A 22,584-nucleotide genomic window follows, 5' to 3' on the forward strand; every position below is an offset into this window, starting at 1 on the left:
GGGGGCGCGGGGTTCGGGGAGCTGGGCACCCACCTCCGAGACCATGTGCACGCGCCGGGGAAAGTTCAGTGGCAGATCGGGCGCGGGAATCCCAGCCCCTGAAAGGCGGGGAGTGGGGCGCCCAAACAGGGTCCCGCGCTGGGTGGTACAAACTCCTCTTCCATCCGGTCCGGGGAAGGGGTGGCCGGACGGAGCAGGGTGGTGACCGTGTCGACCGCAGACGCGCTGCTGGGGACATTAAGGACGGGGTCAGAAGTGCTTATCCCGGGGAGGTCGTCTGGTCCCCTCCGGCGCCGAGAGTGGGGTTATTCGGGTACTCCGGCCTGGGGCGCTGTCTCCGGCACCCGCCCGGGGAAGGGGCCCTCGGGGCACAAGGGTATCTTTGGGTAGGGTATTGGCCTCTGCCAGGGAGGTGGGGAAGGTTCCGGTAGGGAAATCTTTCCCTCTGAAGTCGAGTTCTTCCCAAAACCTGGTCCCTCCCCCAATTTCGGATTTGCATTCACGTATTAAGTCTTTGGGCTGCCAGTCTTAATCCTTGACAATCCATGAAAGCGCAAGGCTGACTCGAGCAGGGAAAGGACCTAGGACCCTTGCCGGGAGTTCGCCAGGAACCTGTCCTCAGCAGCCTGTCGGAACAGCAGAGACCTTGATAAGGGACACTGGGGTGTGAAGAGGTCTGGCCTGAGCTGGTGGCAGAGACCGGAATGACAGGCACGAGGGCATTCCGGAGTCCAGACCTACGTTTGGCGAGAGGGAGGGCGGTGCTGGGGGACCGGGTGAGTCCAGACACCGCTGAGTGCAACGTTCAGCGGAGTGCTTCCCTGTAGAAATCCCGAGGAGACTATGGGATGGTCGCTGAATGTCCGCAGCAAGTGAGATGCCCTGGCTCCCTTGGAGCCTCGAGCCTTCTCCGGGGAGGTCTTCCTCATTCAGCTTGCTGTGTGTGGGCTCGGGCTAGGGCCCTGCTCTTTCTACTGGGCGTTGAGGGTGGGAGTGAGGTAGGTAGGTGCAGTTTGGGAGGTGCGGTGTGGGAGGTCTGCTTGTGGGGGTAGAATAGAATGCCTTAGAACACACCCCTGGCTTCATCAACTCTCTTCCATTAGGTTGGGCCAAGAACGACTGCTCCTATAAAAGCCACGTAGTGTTGGGGAGTTGGTATGTTGTGGGGGAATAGGACAGGAGGTGGCAGGTGGTCTTGGAAAAATATTGAATCATATTTTAAATCTATCATTGAAATTGATTTTGCATGCACTTACAACAGTTCACTGTTTAAGGAAACTTTGGTAATTTCCCTATTCATTTCAATCATTTTATTTTTGGAGTACCTGTGGTTTGCTGGGCTTAGAGGTTCCAGGGGATATGCATAGGTGGAAGAAGCACCCTTCCTACTGCCTAGGCTTCAGTCTAGCAGGATAAGCAAGAGAAATCTATGGAAAGCTATGATGTAAACCGGTGGACTGAGGTATGTAGTAGTGCTCCTGTTTATTGCTTGAAGGAACGAAGAGATAATTGGATGAATACAGTGCGGTCCAAATAAAACACTTGGGGAGTATGGAGGAAAAATAATTCATTTTTCCCCAGTACTGGTGATTAAATTCAGCGCTGGCCTGCATCCTTAGCCTTTATTATTATGGTTTTATTTATTTATTTATTTTAGATGAGCATTCCTTAAGTTGCCCAGCTGGTCTCAAACTTGTAATTGTTCGGCTTCACCCTTCCAAGTAGCTGGAATTGTAGGCATCAGTGACTGCACCTGGCTAAAGGCAGTTACTTTCCACTAAGAGCATCTGAAAGCCTTTGTGGACCATGTCCTAGGTAGAAGAGATGTATGCTGAAAGGTTGGCTCCCAGGGTTCGATGGGGCAAGAGGCTGAGCCAAGGCTGGAGGAACCTGGTTTCTCCAGACGGAAGGGCAATGTGAGGCACTGTCAGGATCAGATACGTCGTACTTTGCCCTTTCAGGGAGAACTGGGACTGGGGAGAGATGAGAGACTGGAGTCCAGTGGGAAGGTTCTCACTATAAGATGGTGAGGGGAGTGATGAAGGCCTGAGCTGGTGGGAGGCAGCTGCTGGGAAGAAAGGAAAGACTTGTGAGCCGTGGACTCAGAGTGTGGACTTTAGTCAGAGTTGAACAGAAGAGACAAAGGTCACCTGTGGGTTATTTGCATGGGTACTCAGTGGACTGAAGTAGGAAACTTGGGGATTTCACATTTGACAAACCGGAAACCTGGAGAGATCTTCTAGACTTCTCTTTCTCAGTCTTCGTTATATCACTTTGAAAAGCCTATCAGTGTCTCCCTGTGGGATAATTTCAAATCCTACGCATTCTTCAGATCTCTACCACCCAACACACACACACACACACACACACACACACACACACACACACACAGAGAGAGAGAGAGACAGACAGACAGACAGACAGACAGACAGACAAGAGGCAGAGACTTCATGACCTGTGATGATTTTTGCCTTTACAAAACTATTTTTGTTCATTGGCAGTGGAAGGAGGTTGGCTCCTAGAATATCCTTTCTTTCCTCATCGTCATGATAAACTAGTTATTCCTCAAGATCCAGCTCAGGGTCCTCTTCCTTTTCTAGGACTCTTTGCTGCTCTCTCTGGGAGGTGTTGAACAGTTCTTCTTTACACCACCCCACCCTTGGCTCCCCTGTGCGTGTGCTCATCAGTCTGCCTTGGGCCTTATCGTGTTCATGTCCAAGTAATCCTGGAACAGTTGCCCATCAGCTTCCCAGGTTAGAAAGGAGGAAAGGCAGAGGGGAACCCCAGGCTGATTGTACTCTAGGGTATTGTCTGAACTCTGACTTGGAAGGGCGTCATGGACTGGACAAGATAACACAGAGCTTGGGGTACTTCCTTGGCCTAAGTGACTCAGACCATCATGGTAAGGAACATCCCCATGCAAAGGTAGTCCCAGGTCTGTCTCAGTGCAACCACAAGGGAAGAAATCCCAAGGAAGATGAACCCAACAGAAGGTCCATACCAAACTCAAAGAGAGCACAAACTTGGAGACTCACCAGTTTTAACCTTTCTACCTTCGAAAGTGTCCCACAGCCAGGTGTGGTGACACACGCCTGTCATCCCAGCACTCTGGAGGCTAAGGCAGGAGGATTGCCACCAGTTCAGGACCAGCCTAGTCTACATAGCAAGTTCAAGACCAGCCTGAATTCATGGTGAGACCCTGTCTCACCCCCGCACACACACCTGCCCCGCAAATTAAAAACAAAAGTGTCCGGTGCCAGGTAGGATGCTGAGGTTGTATCACAGAGATAGGAAGAACCAAGCAGACAAGCCTGTAAGAGAGGCAGGCGGACAGGTAGGCAAGCAGGAAAGTCTGAGAAGGGCTGACACCAGAGAAATGGAAGGAAAAGAGTGTCGACAGGCTGAGAAGAGTCTGTGAAGGATGGCTGCTGGGCCACATAACAAAGGATAAAGGAGAACGATGAGCAAGATAGCAAGCTGGCTCCAGAACCAAAGTCACCGATGATCCAGAGTTTCTGGGACAGGCGGCAGCCCGGAAGGAAGGTTTATTCGGGAGATTCCTCCAGCGCCCCTCACAGGCATGTCTGGTAAGCAAGAGAAGTGGTGAGAATGGAGAAGCCGGGTAAGGGGTGCTGGGCAGTGGGGCGAAGGCCAGAGACCATCAAGAGCGAGTGTAGGGAAAGAAAAAGTCTGACCTCGGCCTGCCCTGGAAGGCAAGAAGGAAGCAGAGGTTGGGGATGGCACTGTAAAGGGTGAGCCGCAGTCCAGCGCCAGGGAAATAGCTAAGGGGATAGTGGGGTCTGCACAAAAAGGAAGGGGCATCTGCTGAGACCTAGGAGGGCACTCTGAGGCTGGCAGGGGACAGGGCCAAAGGACTGCTTCTGGCTGGGGAGGTGGATCCAGTGCTGGGCTCTTTGGAAGGGCTTCGGAGGGGCTGGAATCCAAGCAGTGCCCAGAGCCTCTTCCCGCTCATCCCTGGAATTTCAGAGGCTTCATTTGGTCAGATGTAAAACTGGTACAATGGCTACTTCAGAGTTGTTCCTGGGAAGGGTGCAGAGAGGTACTGAGGTGTGTGTGTGTGTGTGTGTGTGTGTGTGTGTGTGTGTGTGGCCCCCGACAGCCGCTGACACACAGTGGGTCCTTTGGAACAGCGTGTTGAGAAGTGATTAAGTCTCTCACCAAAATCAGTGACAGCCAAGCAGATAGAACACAGGCTCGTTAGCAGACTCAACCGAGGCATTCCCTCAGCTTTGGTTGACAAGTTTTGGACATTCTAAGCCATCTGCTTCCCTGTTCCCACTTCACAGAATATCTCAGGATGCCTGGCTTTTCATCTGCTGGCTGTAGCTACATTTTACTTCCCTCTTGTGCAGCGACCAGTTGTGGGGCTCAGAGCAGAAAAGGCCTGGGTGAAACCCCTGTCCCGTGGTTTGGAAGGGATCAGAGCAGTCATGCTTCCTGATTCCTGCACTGGAGGAAGCTTGGGATCCAGGAAGGCAGAGAACCTGCCCCATTCAGCAACTAGAATTAGAGTCACAGCCTGCACTTGCTTGATCTGAAGAACCGTTGTCTTTCAGTGCCACTTGTGCAAGATGCAGGTGGGTGAGGAAGAATTAAACATCTCTACATCCCCTGTGCTTTGTTAATGAGTCTTTCATTGCAGGTAGAAAGATTAAATAAATATTCTCACTTATTATTAGAGAAGAAGGAAGAAAAAGGAGCACTTAACTTTATTTACTAAACACTTAATATTGTTCCAAATTAAATGAAATTTGGGAGAAAGGTGTAGGATGTTTTTGAAGGAAATAGAAGTATAGAAAAATTTTCTCAAATTATTGTTTATTTTCCACCGTATGGTTTTATGTCTAGATTATGTCGTCCTTTGTGCTTACACACAAGTTACATATTGTGATAGATCCTTTTATGGCACTTACAACTTTTAACCTTTTAATTTCATATTAATCCATATTCTAGAGATGGGTGAGGAGGGAGGAAAGAATACATTTCCCGTGGATTCTGGGCAGGAGGAGGATTTGGAGCCAGGTAGGTCATTTGATTCATTCTGATTGTGTGCTGGCGTTCACATTCCACTGACAAATGTGTTGTGGAAAACACTGAGAGCATTTACAGCTTGAAAACTCAGTGGTTGAAGAGGCCCTTTGTGGTGTGATGAAGGTGGCTGAGCTCAGGGAGGGCTTGTTAAGGCACCGAGTGTGCAGAGAAGACACACTGTGAAGTGACTCCAGCTGTGGGAAGAGGCCAGCCCTGGCTGTGGACTCTTTCAGACGCCAGTGACATCTCCTCTGCCCTGTGCTCAGTCCCATCCTGGAGGACCTGGCTGCTTTGCCCCCAGGAATACATTGTGAGTGACATGGCTGGGTATTAACTGGCAGAAAACCAGAATCTTAAAGATTCTTAATTCTCTTTATGGCGCAATCTAATGAAGCCGAATAGCGATGAACAGCTGGCCAATGAAGTTATCCTTGAGTTATTTGCTTCTAGGTCACAGACTGTTTGTGTGGCTCACTGTGCAGTCTAGGGCCCAGGAAGAGGCTGTGGAGAAGAAGGGTTGGGGCACTGACTCTGCAGTGAAAGTGGATTCATTTTGCACACAGTTGGTGTAAGCTTGCCATAATAGGCGGTAGGGAGAGTTACGTTGTCTGAAGCAGTATGAAACGTCAAGATATCCACAAGGGGTTAAAAAGAAAAACCACAGGCTCCTAAGGATCTGCAAATCCTTGAACTAGTATTAATCTAATCACTTGCCTTCAGGTTGAAGTAAATTTAGCTCTTTGCAGATAGGATCTGTGCTGTTTTAGCAGCTTCCTGAGGAGGGGCGTCTGAGGTGTATTTAACAGAATGGCGCCCCAGACCAGGTCCTTTGAGGTGCTTGGCAGGAGTGCAAATGGATGTGAGCTTAGCCACTCCTGGCCTCGTTTTTATCAACACTCGGACACCTCCTGTACTTGGCTTAGCAAGCACTAGACTTCACTCTGCTACCTCAGCCAAATCACCCAAGATAAAACACACACAGCCTGTTGTCCTGGCCTCAGGAGTGATCATCGCGCTTCGCTAAAAATAAAGATGGCGTTCACACAATGCAGAATAGGAATCCACCATGAGCAGGGGGTATATTAGTTCTGTGGAAATCCAGAGTCAGTTCCCTCGCTGCCTCCCACCGAGGCAGTAGAAGTTAAACTGGGAGGAGGGTTGCAAAGAGGCCATTTTGGATCATGGTGTACTCAGTAGGGGAGGGAGGCAGGAGGCAGGTGGGAGGGGACAGGGTGCCAGAGAGCTCTGAGCTCCTGGCTACAGTGGCTTCCACAGGAGATCTGGAGATTCCTAGGGGGAAGACAGAATAAACACCTGCTCTTGTCCCTTTCAGCAAAGGCCATCCTGGCTCATCCTGCTTAAACATCCTGGGATGTTACTATAATTGCAATATTCTGCAAGACTGTTCTGGGGAATAGAGAAGCAAGTGTGTTTAAGGTTAGCTGTAATATCTTGGGTTGTGTATACAAGTTCAAACACCGAGTAACTCCGAAGTGCTCTGGGGACTTGGCCACCAAAAGTGTCTTCAGCAGTCTGACCGTGCCATACCATGAACATTAAGTGGTTCCTTCCACTACTTAGATTTGCATGTAGGCAACCAAAGACAATCCCAAGCCCTCTCCAAGTATTTCAACATTTATGTTTCTGCACCGAAGAAGATGAGAATGGAGCCAAGTTTAATGAAACAAGATGTCAATAAACTCTACATTTTTGTGTGTTGGCCAATGGACACCTATAAAATGTCTGATCTCAGCTGTGTTTTGCCCCCCTCCCACATTGGCACAGTGTACGTTATAGAGATTTGGGCAAAACTAGATTGTGCTAAAATAGGTCTCCTGGTGAAGAAAATTAACTTCCAAGACTAAAGCAGCCATGCAAATACTATGACAAAATCGCTCAGCATACGAATTTGGCATAGCTTTCCTCCACACTTTGCCGCTGCCCACGCGCTCCTACCCCGCCCTGGTCACGTTATTCCCAGTATCATTAGGCTGAAAGACGAGACAGCTGAACCCAGAAAATGTGCTCCACGTGTCCTCTTCAGCATGGGTTCTAACGAGATAGCAGCAGTGAGACTGTGTGAGGAGGAAAAGGCCCTGGGAAGGATTGTGTCGACCCCTTTCCTCACCTGCTACTCATCTCTGAAAACCCGAACAGATGTAAGGCTCACTGATTTCACCGTGGTGACTTCTGTGGGCAGCAGTTAGCAATGCTTGGCACCTGGGAGGTGCGCGTGGTCCCTCACCTGCTGTTTCCCAAGTTTCATATTTATCCTGAGCATCCCAGAAGATTTGCTGACTTTGTCCTATGCTCTTCAGGATCCAGCACAATACCCAGTACCCAGGTAAAAAGTAAGAGGATTTCATTGTTTGCTATTTGGCAGGCACTGTCCTAGATGCTTTTTACATACTAACTCATTTAATTTTCTTAACAGCCCATGAGCTGGATATCTTTATTACTCCTAGGACTGCTGTAACAAATTAACACAAACTTGGCTTCACACTTTCTCACTGGCTTGAGCCACCAGAGGCACGTGCATGACTGTCCCACTGGGCGGCTTGTACCCCTGGTGGTACAAACAGGTCTAATCACTCATCATTCTTTTTGCTAATAAAATTAATAAAAAGCCACCCAATAGGACAGTCATGCATGTGGGCCACCGAACAATAAGACATGAATGACAGCCCCATTGTGAACATGTTAAGATAGTGAAATTTATTTTCTCCTTTCACCTATTGATGGGCATGCAGCACATACTGTTTCCGAGATCTTTACATCCCTGTAATGTGATGACTTTAACTCTTTTGGGAAGATACCTACAGGGAGATAGCTGGGTCAAATGGAATTTCTATTTTTACTTTTTTGAGGAATTTCCACACTGATTCCGAAATGCTTGTACTACATTCCCAACAATAATGCAGTAAAGTGGACTACTGTGGTGCCATAGAGAAAAAAAACCTGAGGTGTTCGTCGGTACATGGATGCAACCTGAGAACTTGATGTTAAGTAGAATAAGTCTGACACACAGCTCAAATATGATGTGGTTTCTCTTATGACAAACTATCTAGTTTTTCATATATAGAAAGAGCAAAATAGAAGTGAGATAAATGGGAAGTAGGGAGACGTTCTAAAAACATTTAAATATACATGCTAATTGGTTTCATTTATATTACTAGTTTATCTTAGATTATTGAAAAGCTTGCTTGTTTCTTTTTTGTAGAAATCTTGGTTTATGTCTTGTACCAAGTAACTACTTTGAAGATCATTATACACAGTGTAATAACGACTGTTGTTTTCTTCTTTGGTCATGAAGTGTTGTTTTTTGTTTTTTGTTTTTGTTTTTTTTTCATAAAAGAGAAGGAGAAAATTTATTCCCTCACAGATGCGGAGCTCACAGTCTGAAATGGAGCTGTTGGCAGGGCCGTTCTAGCTCTAAAGGATCAAGGGGAGAATTCTTCCCCACCTCTCCCAGCTCGTGGTAGCTGTCAACACTCCTCCTGGCTGCTTCACTCTGGTCTCTGGCTGTGACTTCATACTGCTGTCTTTGATGCCTCTTCTTGGGTGTGCACATCTCTACTCTGTGTGTCTTTTTTAAGGACTTTCATCATTGAATTTGGAGTTACCCAGATAGTTCAAGATGATCACATCTAAAAAATTCTTAATTTATATGTCCATATCTTTTGGGGGAACCATTGTTGAGCCCATTCTGTCCCCCTTTGCAGATGGAGAAATAGCAGTGCAATGTGGTTAAGCAAAGTCTGAGATTTCATAGCTGGAATTTGATGGAATTGGGATTTAAATACAGCATCCTGTCTGTATGCCTTACATTGTTTTTGGTTTTGTGAGACAAGGTACCACTATATAGTTCAGGCTGGCCTTGAACTCACTATGTAGTCCAGGCTGGCCTGGAATTTGCATGATCCTCCTGCCTCAGCCTCCCAAGTGCTAGGATTACAATCTTGCACCACCACACTGGGCTTACACTTTGCATTGTTGATGACCATTCTCTGTTACTTGTCAGTAAATACGCCTAGTGATTGTTACTGGTAAGAATGGACAACAAGATGAGAGAGTAGATGCATAAAAAGGTTCTCATGACAATAGTTGGCTAACATTCTTCTTCCTAATGTGTTGGAAATAATAACAACTAATACTAAGGCTGTAAGATGTTGCCTCAGGGCATGACCCTGGGTCCTCCTCTCTGGCTGTTCTCCCTAAGAGAGAAATCTCAAGTCTCTCAAGGCCTAATCTCCCAGCTCTGTTCTGCTGCCTTCCAAATGCCTTAGCCTCTTCACCGAGTTCCAAACTCGTCTGCTCCACTGCCTACTTAACATTTCCATGTGTTTGTATTGTAGCATCTCGAGCCAAACATGACCAAAGTGACATTTCTCCTTCCATCTCAATAAATGGCACCACCATCCACCCAACCCCCTTAAACCTAGGGACCACGCTTGATTTTCTCCTACCCTGTGCTCCGCCCCCTGCAGCTACTCTGAGTATCTGCCGCGCTGTCTTGGACCCTTGCTGCAACTGTCTTCTAACTGGTTCCCCTGAGTACATTGTACATTCTTGACTCTTAGTCTTTTCTCCTTAGAGAAGCCATAGTGTCTTTTTTTTTTCTGTCTCTCTCTCTCTCTCCTCTTAAGACTAATCTTTCTAGCGCAGCTTTAGGTTTACAACCAAATTGAGAGGAAAGTACAGAGATTTCTCACTTCAACGTCCTTCATCCGAGTGCTACATTTGTTACAAATGATGAACCTGTGGAGCCACCTTGTTGTCATTCAAAGTCCATCGTTTACATCAGTGCTCATTCTTGGTTGTACGTTCTCTGAGTAACGTCATGGACCCACTGCTGAGCATCATACAGTGAAGTTTCACTGCCAAAAATCTCCCATGTTCTATCTATTCATTCCTTTCTCCCCTCTGACCCAGAAGGGTCTTTTAAAAACAGAGTTCAAATTGTTTCATTCCTCAGCTTAAAACTGGTGATTTCTCATCATTGCTATTTGAATGTGATCCAGGTTCCATGCCTGCTGCTCTTAGCACCCATTGCTCTCCCTGTGTGCCCTGATGCGCTGTCTTCCCTGTTTTAGAACATGTCAACTTCTGTCTCACCTGAGGGTCCTGCTCCTTTAGAAGCATCCTCCCTCAAATTCTCACAGGCATCTTCTCCATGAACCCAAGATGGCAGCTCCAGAGCTCTCTGTCATGTCTTGCACCTATTCTGTTTGAAATAGAGCCCTTTATTTCTTTTCGACTTCCTGTCTCACCTTTGCAATGTAAGTTTCATTGTGAAGACTGTTTTGTTCATGTATTTCAAGTGTCTACAACAGTACCTGGTATGTGGTAGATGATAAATAGTTGTTGGACAGATTTGGCTTATGTACTGTCTCAGGCACGGTTCCCAGTTACCCGTATTCTTCAGATGAGGAAATAGCTCCAAAAGTTTAAGTGACCTGCCTGAGGTTATCTCAGAGTTGAACAAAAATTTGAATCTAGAGCTTTTTATCTCCTAAGCCCATGTTCTCCACCAATGTTCCATACAGAGTCTCTGAGAAGTAGGAACCACCCAGGATCCCCAAGTCCCTGCAGAGCTCTGAGCTCTCTCTAATTCATTTTCCTGCTTATCAACCTGGGACACGGACTGTTAATACACAGGGAAGAAATGTTCAGATTCCCACTGTACGTTCCTCCAAAAGTGTGGCCTGAGACTTAAGTTTGACAAGCTAAGAAGTTAATTTCTCCTTTTCCCACTTTGAGGTTTTAAGACTCAAAATGACTTCTGATCCACCTTGAGAATGAAAGGCAGAGAGGACTAGGTTCAGTCTTCATATGCAAAGGTAGTGTTAATTTGCATTCAGAGGAGGCCTGGTTTTCTTTACAAATGAATAATTTGCTGTAGTTTGAACTTCTGTTCCTCAACTCTTCCCAGGTGATAGAGACCTAAGGCAAGAACATGAACTTCACTTTTGAATTGGTAGGCAACCAGGCTCCCTGTTGGGTCTTGCTGAAAGATGGGTCCATTTTTCCCTCTCCAGCTTTGGGTCAATCCTGGAAGTTAGCCAAGGGTGACTTCTTGACAAGTGTGGTGCTTAAAGGTTACAGACTGGGAGAAAGAGAAAGCAGGCATTTTCCTTCCTCCTTGTTGGAGGCTCTCTCCCTCTCTCCCTTCTCTCTCCCTCTCTCTCTCCCTCTCTCTCCCTCTCTGTCCCTCTCTGTCCCTCTCCCTCCATCTCCCTCCCTCTCCCTCTCTCCCTCTCTCTCTCTCTTCCTCTCTCTCTCTCTCTCTCTCTCTCTCTCTCTGTCTCTTTCTCCCTTCTCTCTCTTCTTTCTTTCTTTCACCAGGTTTTACTCTGTTTAGTTCAAATGATCCCCTCCTGCTTCTGCCTCCTGAGTATCTGGGGCTAAGGGTAAACCAGTTGAGACCTTTTTTCACACATCAGGTCCATCTTGAGTATTAATTATGTAAGCATCCTGGTAAGTAAACATCAGACAAAAAACAAAACAAGAACACTCTTAGGCAAATAGTAATTGTGAAAATGTCCATGCTTAGTTGGGGTTTTATTCACTGAAAGGACCATCATGGCTTATTAGTGTACCTGACAAACATAGCTGCTTTCCTGCAGGAAGGCAAGACTCGGGAAGGGCGTTTGATAACGTCGTGTGTGCCACCTCTGCTGTCGTGAGTGGGGTTTGCTATGATAACTAGAACTTTGCCTGAGGGTTGTACATGTAAAGTGTCACTCATTGGTAGTACCCTGTATTTTTAGCATAAACCAAAAAGGAGCTGCTCGTTGTTCCTGCTAGCGGGCAGGTGGGGGTAGGCCTACTGGAGCCCATGTTGAATTGTGTATGCTGTCGTCTCATGTGGAATCTCGCCACTCACCGCAGTTCTCGGGTGGAATCGAGATGGCCTTCTTGAATTCTATTGGTTAAAATGCTTGCTGGAGCCCGCACACCAGGGTAGCTGGACTTTACTTTGTTTTTTGTTTGTTTGTTTGTTTTTTACCGGGATTGAACTGGGGTCCTTGTGTCTGCAAGGTAAGCGACGGAACCCCTGAGCTAAATCCCCAGCCCTGGACTTTACTATGCTTTAATAGCTCTTTCTCAACCATGAACCCCCATCTTTATCTTGACACAGCACGTAAGATTTGCTAGCAATGACGGTCCTGCAGATGGGAGGTGGGTAGCTTCCCATAAATCCACTGAAAGCTGTGAAAGCTCAGCAAACATTCAACGGAAGTAGTATTTTCCTCTCAACATCACACTTCGTTCTCTCCTAGAGCTTATATTTTGTCCTCAGTGCCCTCAAACTAACTTGTCTTTCTTTTTCACTCAATAAATATTTATTTAGCACATGCCACATAGAGAAAAGATATATGTGTGTGTGTGTGTATATATATATATATATTCTGTGCATGTTCTGTGCATGGGGAATAAAGATAATTTAGATTGCCTTGAATCATCAGATGTATCAAGCTGTTTAATAATCCTCTGGGCCAGAGATGGAAAAATGGAGGAAACATTGCATCAAGAATATAGTAAGTCTCCTGAGCCTCACTTTTTTGGGGGACTTGAAAGTGGCCCCCTTTGCATATTTGCTCCTGCATTTCTAGGGCAGAGTTAATCCAGGCCATATAACAGTGTGATCCATCGCCAGTGGGTTTGGTTAGGGATGTGAACTCTAGTCTAAAGCCAAAGTCTCATCTTGAGCTGATATCAGCTGAGGGTGAAAAACTATAAGCTGGGGAGTTTTTTCAAGCATAGATTATATCCTGTGAGATACTATGTCTCAAAAACCCGGTGCAGTATGAGATCACAGTAGACCCATTTTGTTTCGTTGTGTTTTTTAATGAATGAAGTTAGTGTCAGACAAACATGTCTAGGTGGGAGAGAAGATCTCTAACTATGGAGATCCCATGTCTGAAATGGTCCTGCCCTGTAGAATGTATACTCTCACGTGGGAGATGGGAAGTCTGAAGCTGTGCTAGTTAGGATTTAGACAGTTTGCTTTTTCCTTTCCTCAGTGCTGGAGATGGAGCCTAGGGCCTCACACATGCTGCATAAGCACTTTGCCTCTGAGCTCCATCCCTAGCTCATCAGTTAGGACTTAGGATCTATAGGAAAATGAGTCTTCTGATAAAAGCATCTGAAGAATTATCCCTCCATCAATTATTTTTCCAAATGAAATGATTTCCATTTTACACCCTAATCACTTCAGGTGATTTCATGAACTATCTATAGAACATCACACTGTACAACTCTGTTTATTCATGCAGTAAATCAAATGCTGAGACTTGCTGTGTGTTAAATACTGTGGTTCTAGTAAGGAAGACATTCAATGCACGTTTTAAGCTGAGTCCAGAAGAACGTGACCTGTAGAGAAGTGGTTATCCACCTCACATCCCTTACATATTGTTCCTAGGAACGTCACTAAGGATGTCTGCATTTGCTAAATCCAGGGATCATTTCTGAGCCTTTCACATGATCCTTCAAAGCATTTAACACTCACAGTTCAGGGCTCCATTACCCTTGAAATCCTCCTTGCCTTGGCTCCTGGGCATCACACCCTCCACGTGTTCCAGCCAGTATTCCTTCTAGTTTTCTTGGTCACTTCTTTTCTCTGTCCTGTCACCAATGCTAGAGGGCCCAGGATTCAGTGCTTGGACCTCTCATCTTTCAGTGATTACTACCTGTGATGTCAGTCATACTCATGGGCTTTCACTGCCATCCATAAGCCAGGAACACCCCAGAGACCTCCATTCTTGTACTGCTGCGCAGCTAATTGCCTACTTGACATCGCCCCTCAGTGTCCAGTGGTCATCTGGGACTTCCGCATCTAGAACCAAGTTCCTGATTCCACCTCGTACCTTCCAGGTTGCTTCATCCCTGGCTAGTCCTTTAAATTCATCTAGGATCTACCTATTGCTCATCACGTTTCCCTCACTCAAGCTATTCTTATCTCTCAGCTGGACTATGTTAGGAGTCACCCAAATGCTAACCGTTCCCCTTCCACCTTCTAGTTTATTCTCAACAGAGCAGCCAGAATGATTCTTGTAAAATACAGATAATTTCATGTCACACTTCTGCAGAGACCATCCCAGCAGCTTCCCATCTCACTCAGAGTTAAAAACTCAACTCATTACATAGCCTGCCAGACCCTTGCTGGGCCCTCTCGTTCCCCTGCCCTTCTACCTCTGAGGTCACCGCTCTTCCCTCCCTCTCAGCTCCAGCCATACTGGCAGGCTTCTCCCTCAGGGCCGTCACACCTCTGCTCCTCTGTCCGGGGTATTCTTCCTTCATGGAGCTGAGCGCCCCCACCACTTCTTTCAGGCCTCAATTCCAGTGTCCTGTTTGGTAAAGTCTGTGCCACTTACTCCAGCGTGAGATGTCGTAGTCCCTTCTCAGCTTTAGTTTTTTTCCTTAGCACACTGTCAGTTTTAGAGACTGCATATATATTACTGACTTAATTTGCTTCTCTGCCTGCTTCTGATTATAATGTAAAACTGATGAAAGTGTCTTCGGAAGGAGGAGGGTTCTGTGTGGGTCACCATGTGTCATCAACGTTTAGAACAATGCTTGGTATATAGTAGGCACTCAGAAAATATTTGTTGAGAGAGTGAATTAGAATCCCTGGTATTTTAAATTTAAATTCGGATGCCCCGGCAGTGATTTAATTGGCATGAGGACAGTCGCCCCAGCATTGGTAGTTCCTGAAGACTCCCTAGATGATTCTAATATGAAGCTAGGATTGCAAACCACTGCTTCATGATTGGAACTCTGCGTTGCTTTTTCTCCTTGAAATTTTACCCCTGGCATATGCTGTTGCATTCTTAGAAAATCCATCCGTTTCTAAACTTAAATTGCAGGGAGTGGTTTTAATGAAATGTATGCTGTGTTAGATGGCATCCTCGGGTTTTAATTGGGGCATCTTGTTAGAGTGAGTGCAGTGGTCATTCATCTCTGTGTGACCTTGGCTGACCTCCGAGGAGGCAGCGCAGGCCTTGCATTGCCGAGACAAGTGTGTTCCTTGTTAATTTCCCAGTTGAGCATCAGACTTTGGTTTTCATATTTGAAAAGTAGAGAGGGGATTTGAATGTGTCTAATTTTGGACTTCCATTTGCCTGAATGCACTCTCAGCTGCATATTTATTCCATTTCTCCTCCGTATCCATGGCCCACTGTCTGAATTCTGTTCATCCTTTGGGGCCCAGGTGAGGTCTCCTTCCCTTATAAAAAGCCTGCTCTCCTCACCAGCCCTGCAGCCTCTCTCAGAGCACCTGGCTCAGGCACTTGGTATCCAGCCCCGTTGATTTGGTTGGTGAACCCTTGGCTGACATTGTCTTGATTGTCATGCCTTCTCCCACTGGACCACTCTCTCTCTGAGGGCCCTGGGCCATCCTTTCTGCCTCTTTGTGTCCGCAGAAGCAAGAAATGAACAGCTGTTGATGGATTGGTTGAACTCTTGTTTAATGCATTGGCCACATCGTCTCGGGAGCATTGCGTAGGGGACAGATGTCCCTTGTTAGTTGGAATTAGGGATTATATCCTTCATAAGCCCTGACATTTTTCGCACTGGCTTATCATTGGCCTGTATCATTCTCACTTTATGGGTTTTTTTTAAAGCAACTGAATACATAGCTTATATGATTTAAAACCTCAAGATTTTCATACCCTGTTTGAAATTGATGTACTTTAAAAAAACTCAGATACAATCACATTTTGCCTTATTTTTAAGATAGGATTCAAAAAATAAAATTTTAGCTGCCTTTTGGGCTGCTGAAAGGAAGCTTCAAAACATGGCAACTGGGCTACCTTACAGGGCCCCTCTCTCTGTTTGAGGGAATGACTTTCTATTCCAGTCTCATTATCAAGTTAACATTCTTCATTTCAGCAGGGAACCCGATACCCTAGGGTTGAGGAAGGTTTAGAAACTAAGTTCTTAACACCTTTGTGGCCTTTTGAAGCCCTAGGCTTAGGGAAAAGTGATGTCATGGTGAGACAGAAAATGTTATAAAGCTGTAAAATGTCATAAACTGATTTCCATCTGGCTGTAGATGTATGAGATCCAGAAAGAAAAGGACATTGTGTTTTTATACAACCGGGTAAGGTTACTAGGCCCGTATATCAAGGGGGAGCTGGTGACATAGTGTATCGGGACTTTTCAGCAAGGTGTGTGGAAGGTTCTCATGGCGTCTTTGCAGGTAAGATGGAGGAAAACTGGGAGCCAAAGAGCAGGAGTGCACATGGCAGCTCATGACCATACAAAGGGACTGGCGGATTGTGCCCAGAGAGAATAAAAGGCACAGTTCTGCCAGTGGCTTTATTCTGCTCCTGTGGCTTTATCCTCTCCTGTTCAATGTGTTAACCAACAATCTGAATAAAGTCATGGGTGACATGTTTATCCCATTCACTCATGACCCAGATCTCGGAAGCACAGTGACCTCATTTCACACCAGAATCAGAGTCTAAATGGACTTGCAGGATAGGCCAAGTCTTGCAAAAGTCAGCCAGGGGGCTCAAGTGAAGATCTTGCACTTCAGTCTGAAAAAGCCAACTGTGTTTGTCATGGGATGGCCAGGAGCCCATTTTAAGAGCAACCTTTGTGGAAAAGATTTAGGCAGTTCTGGACTAGGTGATCAACGTACGTTAACATGGTGAGGTGCCCCTTAAGTATATGTCTGCCAGGTGTGAGGGTCCCAGAAACAGAGCACTGAGCTCTATACAAGTCCCACGCAGCTAGGCTGCTGTGTGCTGCTCTGGACAAAACATGGAGTAAAGTGGCATCTCCGGAGGCAAGAGCTCAAGACAGGAAAGTGGGGGGAAGACATTTGCAGGAAAGACGGTGGCTGCCTGCCAAGTCCTTCTTTTTCCAGCCTATACCCCCTGGACCATCACTTTATCTGCTTCTTTGCCAATACCATACCTCCCTACCTGCTTTCCTTCAGCTGCCCCCACCCTACAAAGTCTCTACACTAAAGTACTTTTGGCCACCCTTGTGTTCTGGCTGCTAAGCATTTCTATGAAAGAAAAGACCACCCAGCCATTTGGGTTGGAGCAAGCGTAGACAAAATGGCCTCTAAGTACATCACGCCAAGGCTGGGAGGCCGGCGGACAGGCTCCCTACAGAACCCCAGCACCTTCTCCAACATCTGTACCCACTCTTCCCTCCCTTCCATCTCCTGCACACGGCTTCCCCGTCCCCGTCGGTCTGTTGTCTTCACAGAGACAGAAACAGTAGAAACTCAGCTCTTCCCCTCCACCAGGCACACCCAGCCTACACCCTTTCCTTGCTGCCTCTGCGCACATTTCCCCCTCCTCTCACAAGGTGTCCCCTCTTGCTTCTTTACAATCCCCTTGTCTTTAATTCCTCTGCCTCTACAGTCTTTCCTCTCCAGCTCAAACCTCCTCCTTCTTTAACGCTGCTTATATCCTTAACAAGCATCTTTCTTGAAAAAGTGGTCTCTATTGGCCATTTTTGCTTCATCGATCTCTTACCAATTGCTTGGTGGACCGTGCGGGCTGATTCCTTCTCTCTCCCCCAGTGAAGTGCGCCTACATCTATCCCCCAGGAGCTTCTCAAGGCAAACGGTGTGGCCAGTGCTCTCTTATGAGACAGTATTCTCCCGGCTTCTGACACCACTTCTCTCTTGGTTCCCCTCCCACCTCTCAGGCTAATACTTAGTCATAATCTTTTCTCTTGGGTTTCCTGAGTTCTTCTCCATGGAGGCCTTCAATTAATTTTTGTACCAATCTTTTTGCCCCTCTGCTTTTTTGATTGAATTTTATACTTTGCCTCTTAGCTGCCGATGTTCTCAACTCCCCATCCTGGGCAATTTGAGGCACATCAACCACAGCCAGTACCCATGTGCCGATCACTACCAAGCCTGTACCTTCCACTCCAACCTTTCTGTGCTATGACTCAAATGTCCGGTACCTACCTGCCATCTCCTCCTGAGCTTCTCTTTCCCCCTGCTCAGCCATCCATGCCCTGAAATGAGAAATCTGGACTCACTCCTTGCCTCTTTGTACTTCCTTATATTTGCACATGGGAAGTTTGCGACTGCAGTGCTTTGTGTGACCAAATAAAGTGTTCCAATGCCTCTCTCGTACAGGATCACCAAGACTTATTTCTGGTCCCCAAACCTCAACAAGAGCCAGAGCATGGAAATGAGGTGCAAGACAAGGAGCACAGGTTGGGGAAAATGTCCTGGCCATTACACCTGCCTCAAAGTGACAGAGACTGCATCGAGAGCCTGTGAGAGCCCTCTTACTGCTGGAGGATTGGGCTGGGTGACTTTTAATGCCTTTACCAACTTGAGATTTCATTCAGCGGCTAACAAGCTCCTCAATATATTTTGTCTACATCATTTCACTTAGGCTTCCTAATAGATTTTACCTTCACTTATGGATGAGGAACCAGAAATGTAGAGGTTCAGGCAATTTTTCTAAGGTGCTCCAGCTGGGTAGTCCGACCTCTATTGGAGTCCTGGGATCCCTAAAGCCCACTTTTGTTTTATTTTTATTTATTTACTTTTTTAGTAAGCCACTGCCTTCCATTTGGCATTAGAGACAAACTTCAATTCAATAGCATGCAGTCAACCATATACCCACATTGGTACAATTAAACCTTTGAGGATAACAGAAGGAGCAATTCTTTGATTCAGAGCTTCAAGTCAGAGCCTGAGTTTTCTTTAAGTATTTCCCTGTTTTAGCATATTACGGTTTCTCTCCATTTCTACAAATGCCAAGTGTAATTTTCTTTATAGGCCACCACCTCCAGGGGCTTGGAAAGAAATGAATGAGAAAGGGTTAATTCTTCCCTTTACTCAGAACAGCTTTTAATTAAATGCAGGTCCTCATTTCAGAGGCTCCTGCTGCTGCTCAGAGAGCAGCCTGCTTCATGAAGAAGGCTGAGGGGTCCACCCTAGCTTTTCCTTTACAAACTGGAAAGAAAGGGCATGGCCAGGTTTTGGGAGAACTTGAATGTATGCAAATATTTACCACATTTTAATTTTTTTTGCCTCCAATACATTCTCTGGGTAGAAACCAGGGTTCGGCTTAACGTAGTGATAAGCATCACCATGGAGAACCAGTCAGCCTAGGACACTCACCAGAAAGAAGTGCAGAGGGACAGGTGAGTCACAATCTGAAATCCAAGCTGTAGAGACTCTACTTGTCGATGCCCTAGGAGTAGTTACTTTTATAGCACTCATTAGCGGCCATTTTCAGGACCTATCCTTGTCTATGCTCTAAGGTATATGATTACTTTCTCCACCTTTCACCTGATCCTAGCTTCGGTGTTTGAACACTCAGAGAGCCTGCTCAGCCTGGGGGCTTTCGGGGCAGGCAAGACTGGAGTAATTAAAAATCTAGCAATCATTCCCAAGCCTAAAGATATAAATACAAAGCTCCTTCATCCATCCTTTTTTTACAGAGAGGTCCAGAGGCAAAAATGCACTTCTTGTTATTGTAGAAGGTGCAGAGTGAGACAGGGAGGAGGGTAACGAGGAGCAAAGACCAGCAGGCCTAATACTGTGGCCAGAACTGCGTTCTAATCCGCACCCAGCCTCTCACTTGTTTTGAGACCGGAGGAGAGGTAGAAGGAAGCAATTACAGTGAATAATTCCTGCAGTCTTTTTAGGAATATCCCAACACACAGTTGGAGAAGAAAATACTGAACATAGTTGGAGCTCCATAATCCACATATTGCCTGTCTTAGGGGATTTGGGGGCTGCTACAATAAAAAATACCATATTCTGGAAGGCTTGTGAAAACCTGAAGTTCATTTCTCAGTTCTGGAAGCTGGCAAGTCCAAGATCAGGATGCCTGCAGATCTGGTACCTGGTGAGGGCCCACACTCTGCTTTGTAGAGACCCCAGAGAGCTGCTGTGTCCTCACAGGGTGGGAGAGGCATGACAGCTCTCTGGGGTCTCTGTGACATGGGCACTAATCCAATCACGAGGCTTCACCCTTTGGACCCAATCACCTCCCAAAAGTCCGCACGTCCTAATGCCATCACCTTGGGGCTTGGATTTCAACGTAAGGATTTGGGGGAGGGAAGACACTCGGACCACAGCCCTCCCTGTTACTTGAGAACGAGCATCCTTCCCTGCCTCTCACTGCTGAAGATTCTCTCACAGGCACAGTGGCTTGGACCTCCGCTTCTGTCCTGGATGAATACATTCCTCTAAATTAAGCTACTCATAAAAAAAAAAAGTCCTGTTTCTGTTAGGAATAAGTTCCATGAATATTAAATGACTTGCAAGGCATACAAAATTTAGTTTTCCTTCCACTGACAATGATTTCTTCCTAAGACTTTAGAGATCATCTATTCTAACCTCAAAGTTTCTAGATGAACAAGTCTGGCCCAGAGAGGTGAGTTGGCTGTAAGGGTCACATGGTAAAAGAGTCTCTCATAGGACTTTCCCCCACTGCTTCATGTGCCAAGACACAGGTACGTGGTGTTCAGTGTTTATAAAAAATTATGGTTTAATTTCCAAGACATCTACTTTTAAATAAGAGGTTGTTTCACCTTGAATTTTTTTTAAAGAAAAAAATAAGCAAGTGCACTAGATTTGTCCTTTTAAGCCAATTTAAGAAGCATGCCTTCTCTGTGCTGTTGAAATTGGCAGGCCGACATCTTGCAGGCAGACTGTTCTGGTCTGCTCGGATAGTTGTTATCCCAAACGCAAATCTGACTCACGGGTGAGATCATGAGAAATCTGGACTATTTTTCTTGATGACTTTTTCTTTCCTATTCCAATTTTCTTTTGTGGTATTTGACTCTGTGCGATACCCATGCTGGGTAGCAGAGCCTTGAAGTGTTTGTTCCTAGGATGGTCTCTACTGTCATCTGAATCACAGGACAGCAGGATCAGGTTTAACCATAAACTGTATGTGGCATTGGTGTGGAAATAGGAGGGTGCGTGTGCTTGGATCCGTGCATGTGCAAGTGTGTGATGGCCTTCTGTTGAAATAAGGAGACTTCTTTCATGGGAATCTGAGCTCTCCTTCTAACAAAGTGCACTGTTCTCATTCAACAAATGGTCCTTTAACATTCACCTTTTCTAGGTGTTGATGATGTAGTGGTGACTGCTACCATCCAGGGGAGGTTATTTACAATTAAATAAGAAAATATCACCTAGGCTAGAGAAAGATAACGATACCACAGTGACCATTGAATCTTCAAGTTTTAGTGGAGATTTTTTGTTTCCTTAGCATGACAAAAGCTTACTTCTCTTCCAGCTAGCAGGCCAGGGCAGGAGCTCATGGACAGATGGTGGCTCTCCTCTAAGTGGGGATTCAGGGAAGAGGCTTTTTCCGTCCTATGTTGCCACAGTCTCTTAGGGCTGCAGGTCCTCTGCCTCCAGCTGGTAGGAGGGGAAGAGGTAATGGGAAAAAGACGCATCTATTTAGGAGATGCCTTGGCTCAGAAGGGGTTCACAGCAGCCTGTCACATTTCATAGGTGAAAACTGACCATGTAGCCCTGGTTAGATGCAAGGGAGCTGGGAAATGTAGATATGATGGCTATGCACTATATAGAAGGGGACCATCTGCAACTTTGGGAATATGTGGAATTTTAGTGTTTTGATTGCTGCTCCTGATGTTGAACTTTACCAGGAGAGGTGCTCCACGGGCTCGTAAGAGAGACACCTGACCCGGATGTGCTGGAAGGAGTCATCGTTCTGCTTTCCCCTCTCTTCCTAAGCTTGATTTCAGCTCTCCAACCTGGCTCCGCTCTGTGTCTCTTTCACGGCATTGCGATGCCCTTTCCTGTGTCTGCCCTTATCCCTCGCTTCACCTCGCCCTTCCTCTGGCTACACAGTGTTCCACTGGGTGAAGACAGAAGCATTTGACCCAAGAGCCTTTACTGGACGCACAAATTCAGTTTGCAGGTACATATTCTGTTTTTCTATTTAGTCAAAGCAAGATTTTTATTTATCAGGGTTTGAGAGCCCATGGAAGGTACTTCAGCTAATCAAATGTAAGGCTTGAATGGCATAAACATCAGCATTTAGAGAGCAGAGAGGGCAAGGAATTCATATGAACAGGAGGGAGTAAGAAAGAGGCCTCGACAGCCGCCCAGCAGCTAGGAGGGGAGTGCCCCAGCACTTGGGGTGAGAAGTGGCAGTCGGGGCTCCAGGCTGCTTTAGTTCAGAAGCCTGAACTTTTGCTTCCTGCAGTAGGTCTCGTGAGTTGTTTCTGAGGGTCTGTTTGTAAGGATTAGATGAGGAAGGGCTGGGGATTTAGCTCAGTGGTGCTGCCACCTGCCTTGCAAGCAGAACGACCTGTGTTCCATCCCTGGTACCAAAAAAGAAAAAAAGAATAGATGAGGAAGGCTTCCACATGCTGATGAAGGAATGAAACACCCAAATCAGGGCAGAGGCTGTCCTTGGGAACAGTGTCCTCTTCATCCAGGGAAGAGAAAGAGATGGTTGTCCAGCCAGCCTCAGTCTCCACGGCGAAGCTGGAGTGTGGAGTGTGGAATCCTCCAGGGTTGACGCCATCATGGAATGCATCTTCCTGTTC

At 46.4% G+C, this 22,584-nt stretch overlaps 1 protein-coding gene across 1 annotated transcript in view; it reads left to right on the forward strand.

Annotated features, from left to right (window-relative positions):
- LOC104849116 overlaps nt 1–22,081 on the forward strand; it is a 32,084-nt gene extending 10,003 nt beyond the window's left edge. Inside the window, exon 4 of the mRNA XM_010605413.2 lies at nt 21,676–22,081. Within this exon, the coding sequence (XP_010603715.2) occupies nt 21,676–21,911 (236 nt within the window). The 3' untranslated portion in view covers nt 21,912–22,081. The remainder of the gene's footprint in view (nt 1–21,675) is intronic.
- Nucleotides 22,082–22,584: the final 503 nt, after the last annotated feature.

The sequence above is a fragment of the Fukomys damarensis genome, unplaced genomic scaffold (genome assembly GCF_012274545.1).
Source record: "Fukomys damarensis isolate Sample0158 unplaced genomic scaffold, DMR_v1.0_HiC HiC_scaffold_1, whole genome shotgun sequence".
Taxonomy (NCBI): Eukaryota; Metazoa; Chordata; class Mammalia; order Rodentia; family Bathyergidae; genus Fukomys; species Fukomys damarensis.